Source organism: Mauremys reevesii, linkage group 17, assembly GCF_016161935.1.
Source record: "Mauremys reevesii isolate NIE-2019 linkage group 17, ASM1616193v1, whole genome shotgun sequence".
Lineage (NCBI taxonomy): Eukaryota > Metazoa > Chordata > Testudines > Geoemydidae > Mauremys > Mauremys reevesii.
Genome location: NC_052639.1, coordinates 2589037 through 2601782, shown reverse-complemented (window position 1 = coordinate 2601782; position 12746 = coordinate 2589037). Strand labels below are relative to the sequence as shown.

The 12746-nt window shown below is 60.8% G+C and overlaps 1 protein-coding gene across 1 annotated transcript in view; it reads left to right on the top strand.

Moving 5' to 3' along the window:
- The first annotated feature begins 513 nt into the window (after window positions 1–513).
- LOC120384945 (alpha-2-macroglobulin-like protein 1) overlaps window positions 514–12746 on the top strand; it is a 66781-nt gene continuing 54548 nt past the window's right edge. The window contains exons 1-9 of the mRNA XM_039504048.1: window positions 514–596; window positions 1509–1698; window positions 2125–2287; window positions 2761–2813; window positions 3840–3860; window positions 4689–4842; window positions 5951–6035; window positions 6312–6420; window positions 7602–7716. Coding sequence (XP_039359982.1) covers window positions 532–596; window positions 1509–1698; window positions 2125–2287; window positions 2761–2813; window positions 3840–3860; window positions 4689–4842; window positions 5951–6035; window positions 6312–6420; window positions 7602–7716 — 955 coding nt within the window. The 5' untranslated portion in view covers window positions 514–531. The remainder of the gene's footprint in view (window positions 597–1508; window positions 1699–2124; window positions 2288–2760; window positions 2814–3839; window positions 3861–4688; window positions 4843–5950; window positions 6036–6311; window positions 6421–7601; window positions 7717–12746) is intronic.

Genomic DNA, 12746 nt, shown 5'->3' with positions numbered 1-12746 from the left:
GGCAGTATTGCCTCCCAGAGGAACCCAAGGGTGGGCTGTAATTTTCCCAGGTTACTGGGTGGGGGCTCGAGCCACTTCTGCGTTGTTTTGTTGAACCTCTAGATATTGAACCTGGCCCTGGTTCCTGCCAGCCCCACCTGGCAGAGGGGTTACAAACTAATTTCTCAGCAAGCTCCTCCCCCATGCTCCTGCCAGGGCTTCCCCAGCATCCCGGCTACTGCACCACCACCGACTCCCAGAGGGGTCCCACCCCCTGCCGTGTGACCAATGCAAGGGGCCAGAGCCTCGAATCCAGCAGCTGGGGGTGGTGGGTAAATATTGTCCCAGCTGCGTCCCCCAGTCCTGCCAGAGACCTGACACGACCCTTGTTTACCCCGGATCAAAGCAAAGCTCCGGCTCCAGAGTCTGTATCAGGGCAGAGCAGGCTGGTCTCCAGCATAGAGCGTGGGGGAGAGGGAGGAAGAAGGACCCAGAGGGGGGTGACGTGTGTGTGAGTCCCCTTGCACCTGCCCATCTGCCTGCACCCCAGGAATGGGGGCCCCAGTAACCTGCCTGCTGCTCCTCCTGCACCTCACAGCTGGGACGTCTGCAGAGCCGTAAGCCCTGTTCGTGTCTGTCTGTCTGTCCGCATGGTGGGCGGTGCGGAGGGGGTTGGAAGCAGCTGAGGGCACTGATGAGGGGGCTGCTCGATCCAAAACTGACGGGACAGGTCTGTTCTCCCCTGGGAGCTCAGTCCCTGATGCTGGGTCCCTCCTGGGCTGCCTGGTCCGACCCCTCCCAGCACCGGGGGTGGTTGGCTCTGGTTAAGGCAGTGGCTTGGGGCCCAGGAGAGCTGGGGTCAGTGCCTGGCTCTGCCACAGATGCCCTGTGCGCCCCCAGCCAGACACCGACCCTCTGAGCCACAGCTCCCCTGTACCATGGGGTGATGATCCTCTGCGGCCGCCTGCTCCCGTCAGCCTGTCACCTCCTCGGGCCGCGGCCTGTCTCTGCCTGTGGGTCTGTCCAGCCCCAGCGCAGGGGGCCAGGCCGGGCTGGGCCTCTAGGCACCAGTGCAATAGAACAGTAATTACCGACGAACCCGGCACGTTAAACCAACGTCTCAGCAGAACCGGGCAAAGGGCTCAGGTGCTCAGCACAGCCCCAGACTAACCAGCCCCCCCGCCCATCCTCTGCCGTGCGCAGGGGTCTCTGCTCACTCTCAACGCCACTAGCTGCCCCCTTCTGGGCAGACTGAGCAGCCGAGAGGCCGGGGATTGAGGGGGACTGAGCCCCTCTCTGCGTCCCCGGGGCCCCACCAGCTCCACGGGAGGCAGGCTGGGGTGGGGGAAGGAGCGGGGAGGCCTTGACCTGCCCCTGCCCTGTGGTTAGAGAAACGAATCAGCCTCCAGCACCATCGACGCAGCCCTTTCCCAGCAGGGGGGACACTCAGAAATCGGGAGTCACCCCCAGTCCTGGGGGAAGCTCTGGGCTGTCCCCTCCCCCACTGCCCAGTGCTTTTCCCTCCCCAGGCACTATGTGGTGGTGAGCCCAGCCGAGCTCTACCACCCGCACACGGGGACGGTGTCAGTTCATCTCGGCGACCTCAACGAGACCGTCCGGGTGAGCGTCCGGCTGGAGAGGGGGGATGGGCCCAGCGCTATCACCCTGCTGGAGAGAGAGGTCCGGGAGCCCCGTCTGCACGAGAACGTGCGCTTCCAGGTGAGCCCCCGCCCGCAGCCATGGGCACGGCCCCGGGAACTAGCCATGGGCACGGAGCCCGTCAGCCCCGGGTCTGCAGCCCCAGCCCAGCCTCGGGCCCCGGGCACTGCAGGGGTGAGGGGACTGGCCATGGGCCCGGAGCTGGTCACTTAATGGGCAGCTATAGCCACAGAACTCAAGCCCATCCCTCAGCAGCGACAGGCAGGGGGGAGCGGGGATGGGTGGGGGGCACAGAGCGCCCTGGCTTCCAACTCCATCGAGCACCCCAGGTTCATGCTCCCCAGGCTGGGGATGGGGGTTCCTGTGTTTGGGGGGGTGGGAACAGGGACCCACAAACACCACGTCCCCCCCCCACGCGATAGCGGGTCTGCGCCACGACCGACCCATTACCGGCTGCTGTGGCCTTGCTGGGGTCCCCGTGTGCAGGTTCCAGCCCCGTCCGGGGGGCAGCAGGAAGTGGCAGAGCTGCACGTCTCGATCCGGGGAGATACCCTGCAGTTCTCTGCGCGGAAGAAGGTGCTCCTGCGGGCGCTGCAGCCCGGGACCTTTGTGCAGACGGACAAGGCCGTCTACAAGCCGGGACAGACAAGTGAGAGGGCAGGAGCTGCTGGAGGGAGTTTCCTGGGGCCCCAGGCCTTTGGGACAGACTCCCGGGCTCCGGGGCTGGGCTGGGGGCCTAGCGGGGGATTCGGGACTCTCACTTCTAGGCCCCTGTCTGCACCCGGCCCCAGGGGAGAAGAGGCCCAAAGCCTGAGGCCTGTTTGGGGGCCGGTCTGGAACCAAGTGGGGGTCTCAGCCCGTCCTTGGCGATGGCACAGACACTGCAGGGGGCACCGATTGGCCTCCCCGGGCAGCCTCCTGCCACGCAGGGCACGGCCGGGGCTCATTGGCAGAGGGCAGCGGGGGGAAGCTGGTGCTGCGCTGCCCGGGCTGGGCCCATTCTGCGGGTTCACAGAGGCCGTCAGTGCCCGGGGTGTCCGGCTGGCACCTTCCCCAGCTGGGAATTCACTCAGACAAACCGAGCCGGGGCTGATTCCTGCCTCTGCCTCTGCTCCTTTGCAGTGAAGTTTCGAATTGTCAGTTTGGACAAAGACTTCGTTCCCATTACCCGGAAGGTGAGAGCTGGGGTGGGAGGTGGGGGGGGGCAGGGTAACAGGGCCCTGGTGCACTGGACACGTTAGGTTTGTCTACACCAGGCAGCCTGTTCATCCGGTTTGAAATCAGACAGTCCTCTTCATGGGTGGTTTGCCCCCGTCCAGTGCATGCTTGTGTCTGGTATTGGATGGGGGGCGCCATTTGGCAGAGCGCACTGCTCCGCCCCTGCAGGCGTGAACTCACACACACCGAGTGTGCGAGGTCACACCAGCGGGGACAGGCCCACACCAATCCTGGAAGTACCGGGATCTCCGGTATCTGGGAATGCCTCAGCCGCCACCCTGCCCTACACTGCTGCAGGGGGCGAGTCTCCCAGGGCAGGTAACAGCCTTGCAGTAGCAGGGCTTGTGCTGGCCTGCTGAAAACAGCCGTGTGGAGCAGCCCCCTGGGCTTCAGAGCCCAGTGCCTTGGGCAGTGGCCTCTGTTGGTTGCAGTCTCTTCACTGCACAGAGAGGGTTGATTGCACATTGCATGGAGCCGGAGTGAGGGTGCAGGGCACCCACTGGCTTTAGTGCAGTCTGTGATTGGCTCTGGGTGCCCCCCCCCCGATGACAGTCATTAGCACCTTTCAGCCTAACCGTGCTGCGCGCTGAGTGAGGTGGCAGAATCGGGCCCAGTGTGGAAATACAGATTGACAGCTCCCCTCCCAGCCACCTCGCCCGGGCACTGGCTGCAGCGCAGACCCCCGGCCCTTAGACTGCCCCTTGGCAGAGACCCCAGCATCTCGCCCTGCTCCTCCACGCACAGACCAGCCACCCACTGCCCTGTACCCGCCACCGAGGGGTGGGACATGGGAGGTGCGAGGGCTCCAGCTTCATGGGCTCCCCTCCCTGTCCCTGCTCCCTCGGTCACCCCCGCTGCTGTCCCCATGATCCCCCATGGCCCCAGAGACACCCCGGCCCTGGGGAGGTCACAGGCAGCCCGGGGGCAGTGGGGGGTGTTTCCTGTCCCTCTAACCAGCCATTTCCTGTCTGTTTGCTTTGCAGCTGCCCCTGGTGACCGTGCAGGTCAGTCTGTGCCTCTCCAGCCTCCTCCTCTTCCTGTCTGGCTCGTCCGAGGGCACCCGGGGGTGTTCAGTGGTGGGGATCCCAGAGGAGTCTGGGCTGTGACCACAGTGTCCAGCAATCCAGCCCTAGAGCCCTCTGCCCTGCAGTGGGGCTGCAAAGGGTCCCAGAGCACAGGGCGTTTCTGGGCTGGGCCCCATGGGGGACAGGGAGGGGACATTTGTGCCATCGGATTACATCCTCCCCACCCTGAGTTTGCAGCATCTGGGGGTGTCTGTCCGGGAGGCAGGTGGTTTGGACCTGGCTGGGATCCCTGCCTGAGTCGCTCACCCTGAATGTTCCCAGCCCCCGAACTCTGGGTCAGGCAGTGACTTGTTCAGTCAGTGGGGAACTCAGTGGGGAGCTGCCTTGGGAGCCTGATGTGGGAAGGGCAGAGGAGGAGGGAGGGTCTCTGGGAGCGGCAGGGGCAAAGAGGAGGGGTGGAGGTTTGGGGAGGGAGGAGCGGGCCAGGGAACCTACCCCCAGAGGCCTAGCAATGAGATGGAAACGGTCCCTACGGCGAGTTCCCTGGGCTTTGTCCAGGCTGGAGACGGGGTGTCCCTCGGGAGCCTGTTCCCCCCAGGGGTGGTGCCCTCGGGTCAGGGCTGAGGGGCGCTAGCAGGGGCCCCCTTACCCAGCGGCTGCCCGGCGGTGCCTGCTCCAGGCTAAGGAGAAGGATTTGAGCCCCCGGACGTCGATCCAGCCCCCGTCGGCAGCACGAGGCTCTCGAGGGCTGCCGGGGACGAGCTGTGTGTGGGGGCAGTGGCTGAGCAGGGCGTGTCCGTGTTCCAGGATCCCAGCGGGAACCGCATCGCCCAGTGGCGAGATGTGACTCCGCAGCAGGGCATCGTGGATCTGTCCCTCCCGCTGTCTGCAGAGCCGGCCCTGGGGACGTACGCCATCGAGGCGCAGGGGACGAGGCACTCGTTCAGCGTGGAGGAATACGGTGCGCAGCGGGGCCCAGGGCAGCGACCAAGGCCGTGGCTCCAGCACGTGGGGCGGGAGGGGGATTCCTGAGTCTCCCTGGGGTGAGGTGTCTGTGGGTCCAACATCATGAGTGAGAACCATGACTGTTTCATGTTTTTGGTCTGACTTTGGATTTCTGCAGCCCCCTCGCCCCGCCCGCCTCCCCCCAGTGTCTGTGGGATGTGGACGGGGTAGGTTACCATGTCACTAAAGTTATCGTGGGAGCTGATCCCAGCTCCTGCTGCAGGAGCTCGCTGGCTGCCGGATAGGACGGAGCTTCCAGCTTCTCACCAACCCCCCAGCATCTAACTCTGTCCCCCCATCCCCAGCCCAGAACCCACCCACATCTGCCCTGTGCCCTCAGCCCCACCTCTGTCCAGCCCAGCACCCACCGACCTCTGCCCTGTGCCCCCAGCCCCACCTCTGCTCCTCCTGGAGCACAAAGGGCTCTTCACACATACACACCCTTCCCAGAGCTGGTGTTGCTGGGAGGGGGAGGGAAATGTCAGTGGCCCCCTCTCCATCCTCCCCCACAAAAAACCTCTTCTGGCTCCTGCAGGGGAGGGGGAGAGAAGAGCTCTGATGTCTCCCTTGAAACAGCTCCCACCTACCCCCACCCTCGCCCCAGACACTTGCTCCTGACCCCTAACTGCCTCCCACCACCCCGATCCCCAACAGGTGTTTGGGGCAGAGGTAGCGTGTAGAGCCCCCTGGCTGCCCCTATGGGTAGGAGCCGGTGTGGGGACATGCCGCTGCTTCTGGGAGTGGTGTGGCACCAGGGCAGGCAGGGAGCCTGCCGTAGCCCCACTGTGCTGCCGACCGGACTTTTAACGGCCCGGTCTGTGGTGCCAACCGGAGCCGCCAGGGTCCCTTTTCAATCAGGTGTCCCAGTCGAAAACCCGACACCTGGCAACCCTACTGCTGCAGCCTCTGCCCAGCCCTGCTCCATTTCCAGGCCCTTCCCGCCCGGCCGGCAGGTTGGTGGGAGGCTGCACGACCCGGGGAGAAGCTCCAAGGCCGAGGATCGCGATGAAACCCCCGAGCCGGGGCTGCGGGTCAGTTTCACCCCGTCCCTCTCTGCCCCCCAGTGCTGCCCAAGTTCGAAGTGACCCTGGAGCTGCCCCCCGTGATGACGGTGCTGGATGAGAAGCTCCTGCTGCGAGTGTGCGGCCGGTGAGTGTGACAGCAGCTCTGCCGGGCCGATAAAGGGGGGGCTGGTACCGCCCTGGACCTGACTCCCCTCCCCCTCCCCCCCCAGGCCAGGATCTGACCTGCCCCTTCCCTGCCTGCGCCCCCCTCTGCCCCATGCTCATGGCCAGGCAGGGCTCCCTGGGGCTCTCACTCCACCCACACGACCAGCCCCACCCCAGCATGGACCCCCCATGGGCAGGGGCGTTGGCCCCCTCCCCTCCCCTCCCACTTACCCTCTCCCTTCCCACTGCTAAACAGAGACACCTACGGGAAGCCCGTCCTGGGGAGGGTCCAGGCCAGCCTGTGTCCGGAGGAACAACAAGCATATCTCTGGTACGGTGCTTGGTGCATGGAGCTTACTGGCCAGGTGAGTGTGACTGCGGAGGGGGCAGGTACATGACATGCTGCTGGAGGAGGCTCCTCTCCATGGTTTTCTTACACTGGCCAGAGGGGTGCTGTGATCTGCCGTGATGATGTTGGTGACATTGGTGTCAAGTATCAGAGGGGCGGCTGGGTTAGTTTGGATCTGTAAAAAGCGACAAAGAGTCCTGTGGCACCTTATAGACTAACAGACGTATTGGTGTAAAGCTGGTGTAAGTGCAGGTGAATCAGGCTCTGGATCCATCCGGGTCCCCTTCTGGCAGGCTGGGGGTGGGAATTGGCAGCTGTGTAGCTGGGCTTAGGGACCTCTACGGCCCCCCCTTCCCCACAATATCTCAGTGCCTCACTTACCCTCCTAGCCCCCGGGAGGCGGGGCAGGCTCCTGTCCCCATTGTACAGATGGGGAACTGAGGCTCAGAGATGCTCAGGGTCCGTCTGCGCAGCAAAAACCCTGCAGCAGCATCTCCAAGCCCAGCTCTGCAGCCTGGGGCTTGCGCCACGGAGCTGAAGGAACAGTGTAGACACTCGGCTGGAGCCTGGGCTCCGAGACCCTCCTCCCTCCCCGAGTCTAGCGCCTGGACCCAACCATTGACCTGCTGGTTTTAGCCCCACAGCACAAGCGGGGACAGCAGGGCTGGGCTCAGACTCGTGGCCGCAGGGGGTTTCTGCTGGAGCCGGACTCAGAGCGACTTGCAGGCATCCTGCGGCAGAGCAGGGACTCTCCAGACCTAGGCGAGTGCCCCAGGTTATGGGGCCGCCCGTCCTCATCAGCAGCTCTCGTTAGGCGGGGGCAGATCTCCCTGAATGCTCTCAGTCCCTGGGGGGCTGTGGGGGCTGATTGGAATCAGCCAGCGTTACCATGACGATGGGGGACAAGCACCAGGGGATCTGTAATGGGCACGAGTGGCCAGGGCCTGTTTTTCGTCTCATTCCACCCACAGTAGCTCCAGCTGTACAGCGCCCCCTAGCGCCGCGCTGGGGTACCGGTGTCAGGGCTGACCCCAAGGTGAGAGCGCCCCCTGCTGCTGCCTGCAGCACCCAGGTTCTCTTTGAGTGTCTCCCGTCCCAGCACTAAGCAGGCCAAGCCCGATGAGAGACCCACTGAGCTGACACCTGCGGGGCCTGGTGCAGAGCTGCTGCTAACGGGCTCTGATTCTCTCCCTCCAGACTGACAGCAACGGCTGCTTTTCCAGAGAGGTGGAGATGGCTCGCTTAGTGCCGACCGACTCTGGCTATGGGATGATCCTGCAGGCCAAGGCGTCTCTCGTGGAGGAGGGGACAGGTGGGACTGAAATCAAGCACACGTGCACGCCCCCAGGCAGCCCCCAGCACTGAACCCCCGGGGCAGAGGGGTCTCACTTGCACATGTGGTCATGTCATTTGTAGCCCAGCTGCTTTAGAGACGGGCCCAGAGGTAGCGTTGGGGGGTTGGATCTGGGGTTCTGGTTCAGCCCATCACTGGGATCGATCCCTCATGAGGAGTTCAGACCTGGGCACGTTCATGCAAAGACTAAACACCCTCCCGCGAGTGGCCTCTGGCTGTGGACTGAGCTGGCAGAGCGGAGTGACGGCCCAGCCTGTGTCGCTGGGCCCTGAGTCACGGCCTCAGTGACGTTAGCACTTAGCGTTCAAAATGGCAAGTGCTAATCGCTTAGTAACGAACCCAGATAACTCCACATTTAACCCAGCAGAATCCTGATTTCCAGAGCGGCGACAGCCATTTGGCTGAAAACTGTAACTGTGGGGTGGCTACAATGTTACCCTCGGGTGCTGACATCAGCGATGGCAAAGTGGCTGGAGGAGAGCGGGTCCAGAACGGCAACAGGTCACTGGGCACTTCTGAAAACGGCCCTTTCTGGGGGCAGGCCCTGTGCCGAGATGCCTGTGTGCAGGGTCAGCTCTGGGGCCGCTCAGTAAGGAGCTCTCTGCTGGGGAAAGGGCCGCAGAGGCATGAGACCCTGCTGGCAAATGTCACGTGGCTGGTTTGGGATTAAGCCCCGTGGAAGGTGGATCTAAATTTTCTAGTTCTTCTTCGAGTGATTGCTCCTGTGTATTCCACAGTAGGTGTGCGTGCTCGCCACGTGCACCGGTGCCGGAAGTTTTTCCCTTAGCAATACCCCTAGGAGGGGAGCACTGCTGTGACCCATGGAGGAAAGCTGGCTGTATTTTAAAGAATCCTTATTGAGGTTGCAAGAACAAACCATCCCAATGTGTAGGAAGAAAAGTAAATATGGCAGGCGACCAGCTTGGCTTAACAGTGAAATCCTTGCTCGTCTTAAACACAAAAAAACAGCTTACAAGAAGTGGAAGATTGGACAAATAACCAGGGAGGAGTATAAAAGTATTGCTCAGGAATGCAGGAGTGAAATTAGGAAGGCCAAATCACACTTGGAGTTGCAGCTAGCCGGAGATGTTAGGAGTAACAAGAAGGGTTTCTTCAGGTATGTTAGCAACAAGAAGAAAGTCAAGGGAACTGTGGGCCCCTTGCTGAATGAGGGAGGGAACCTAGTGACAGAGGATGTGGAGAAAGCTAGTGTACTCAATGTTTTTTTTGCCTCTGTCTTCACAGACAAGGTCAGCGCCCAGACAGCTGCACTCTGCAGCACGGTATGGGGAGGAGGTGACCAGCTCTCTGTGGAGAAAGAAGTAGTTCGGGACTATTTAGAAAAGCTGGACGAGCACAAGTCCATGGGGCCGGATGCACTGCATCCGAGGGTGCTAAAGGAGTTGGCCGATGAGATTGCAGAGCCATTGGCCATTATCTTTGAAAAATCATGGCGATCGGGGGAGGTCCCGGACAACTGGAAAAAAGCTAATGTAGTGCCCATCTTTTAAAAAGGGAAGAAGGAAGATCCAGGGAACTACAGGCCACTCAGTCTCACCTCAGTCCCTGGAAAAATCATGGAACAGGTCCTCAAGGAATCAATTCTGAACCACTTAAAGGAGGGGAAAGTGATCAGGAACAGTCAGCATGGATTCACCAAGGGCAAGTCATGCCTGACTAACCTAATTGCCTTCTATGATGAGATAACCGGCTCTGTGGATGAGGGGAAAGCAGTGGATGTGCTATTTCTTGACTTTAGCAAAGCTTTTGATACAGTCTCCCACAGTATTCTTGCCAGCAAGTTAAAGAAGTATGGGCTGGATGAATGGATGGTAAGGTAGATAGAAAACTGGCTAGATGGTCGGGCTCAACGGGTAGTGATCAATGGTTCCATGTCTAGTTGGCAGCCGGTATCAAGTGGAGTGCCCCAAGTGTCGGTGCTGGGGCCGGTTTTGTTCAATATCTTCATTAACGATCTGGAGGATGGTGTGGACTGCACCCTTAGCAAGTTTGCAGATGACACTAAACTGGGAGGAGTGGTTGATAGGCTGGAGGGTAGGGATAAGATACAGAGGGACCTAGACAAATTAGAGGATTGGGCCAAAAGAAATATGATGAGGTTCAACAAGGACAAGTGCAGAGTCCTGCACTTAGGACGGAAGAATCCCATGCACTGCTACAGACTAGGGACCGAATGGCTGGGCAGCAGTTCTGCAGAAAAGGACCTAGGGGTTACAGTGAATATGAGCTGAATATGAATATGAGTCAACAGTGTGCCCTTGTTGCCAGGAAGGCTAATGGCATTTTGGGTTGTATAAGTAGGGGATCGAGGGATGTGATCATTCCCCTCTATTCAGCACTGGTGAGGCCTCATCTGGAGTACTGTGTCCAGTTTTGGGCCCCACACTACAAGAAGGATGTGGATAAACTGGAGAGAGTCCAGCGGAGGGCAACAAAAATGATTAGAGGGCTGGAATACATGACTTATGAGGAGAGGCTGAGGGAATTGGGATTGTTTAGTCTGCAGAAGAGAAGAATGAGGGGGGATTTGATAGCTGCTTTCAAGTACCTGAAAGGGGGTTCCAAAGAGGATGGATCTAGACTGTTCTCAGTGGTAGAAGATGACAGAACAAGGAGTAATGGTCTCAAGTTGCAGAGGGGGAGGTTTAGTTTGGACATTAGGAAAAACTTTTTCACTAGGAGGGTGGTGAAGCACTGGAATGGGTTACCTAGGGAGGTGGTGGAATCTCCTTCCTTAGAGGTTTTTAAGGTCAGGCTTGACAAATCCCTGGCTGGGATGATTTAGTTGGGTTTGGTCCTGCTTTGAGCAGGGGGTTGGACTAGATGACCTCCTGAGGTCCCTTCCAACCCTAAGATTCTATGATTCTATGAGTGGCGCCTCTATATCGCACTATAAGGGGAGCTACGCCCCCCCTCCCCCCGCAACCTCAGTTCCTTCTTGCCACCAGTGGAGGTAGCTGGAACTTTGTGCTCCAGCCTTGCTGCAGCCCTTCTGGTAGCCTTAGTAGTACTCATCATCTCCATAGTTGGATAACTTCTTTAGTTAGTTGCCTGGTGTGGGGCATGCCCCATGCCCCAGGCTTCAAGTCTTGCGACTCCTGTCGCAGTTCTATGCCCAGAAGCGACCCGCACACTCAGTGTCTTTGCTGCTTGCGTGAGACTCATCGCTTTGTAAGATCTGTCGGTCGTTCAAGCCTCGAACAAAACGTGAGAGAGATATCTGGCTCCGGGCCCTGCTAATGGAATCTGCGTTGGCCCCAGCACCGGCACGCCGATCGGACTCAGCACCAGGTGCCTCATCCTTGGTGTGGAGTGAGGCGCCCTCCACCAGTCAGCACCGCTCACCCACTAAGAAGCAAGGGAAGACTCAGCGACATCGACAGAAGGACAGGGGTGAGGCCGGACCCGAGTTGGGCAGCCCACGATCCCCCTGGGGACCCAGACCTCCGACCTGCACTGAGCGGAGTAGTCTGGTCCTGTCTGCATGTGCCTCTCCCACGGTGAGAATGCCGTCGAGGCCGCACAGGCCATGCATGACATCCTCTCCCTCCCAGTGCCAGGTGCACCGCCCAAAACAGGTTCCCAGTCCCGAGGGAAGCCGCCGTTGGGAGCACATCAGCCCTCCCTGGCAAGAACCAGCCACACTCTGAGGACTGTGCGCCGCCCTGTTCGATGAGGTCCTCACATAGCTCGCATCAGCCCTCCACTCCAGTCAGGCTGGCTGACTCACCCTCGCAGGAGTCTCGAAGGTCCTCCACTCCCCGTCGGGAGCGCAGGCACCGAGCCAAGCGGCGTCAATGCTCCTCTTCAGATAGGAGCTACAGGAGCAGATCCCAACACCATCGTTATGGACGCTCGGGTTCAAGTGCCCGCTCCACTAGACACCATAGACGGAGCTCTCCTTGGGCATTACCAGCACCGAAGTGTCGAAGCTACGATCACCGGGACAACTATGAGAACAGCACTTTGGTCAAGTACTGCTCCTCATTGTCGTTGAGGTCCAGATCTCGAAGTCGGCACCGGCACGATTGTAGATGCTCCCGCCACTCCTACGGCACCGTGTGGTCAACGGCGACCACGGCCTCGGCACCCAGCCGCCCACCCCCAAGCCGCACCGGGCCCTAGGAGCAGCCTGCACCACTCAGCACCCAAGCCAGTCAGTGGCAAGGGGCACCAGAATTGCTTGCCCAGGTGAGACTCTGCTCAGTAGCCGGGGTGTCCCAGACCCATTCGGTGTGTCCCCCTCGACAGAGTCAGATGTCGATGGGCATCGAACTGGCGGCACCAGGCCCAGACTCGATCTTGGGAGTCGACCCAGCGGCACCTCCCGAAGCTCTGGTAGCCGGACTGGCCCCCTCGCCGGCACCGGAGGAGACAATAGCGGCACCTCCGTCTGTTATTCAAGAGGACTTTAAAACTCACCAGGAGCTCCTCAAAAGCAGGGGCGGCTTCAGGCCCCAGCACGCCAAGCGCGTGCTTGGGGCGGCATGCTGCAGGGTGTGCTCTGCCAGTCACCGGGAGGGCGGCAGGCGGCTCCGGTGGACCTCCCGCAGGCGTGCCTGCAGAGGGTCTGCTGGTCCCGCGGCTTCGGTGGAGCATCCGCAGGCACGCCTGCAGGAGGTCCACCAGAGCCGCGGGACCAGTGACCGGCAGAGCGCCCCCCGCGGCATGCCGCCGTGCTTGGGGCAGCGAAATGGCTAGAGCCGCCCCTGCTCAAAAAGGGTAGCCTCGAATCTCCAACTCCAGGCTGAGGACATGGAGAAGCCGTCGGACACCCTTTTCAATGTTCTGTCCTCCTCGGCACCGGGCCGTGTGGCCTTACCCCTTCACCAAGGTGTGGCCAACATATGGACTGCCCTGAGGCAGAGCCCAGCTTCCTTGGTGCCCATCTCCAAGAAAGCGGGGGAAAAGTACTTTGTTCCAGCTAAGGGACATGAGTACCTGTACTCCCACCCGGCACTTAACTC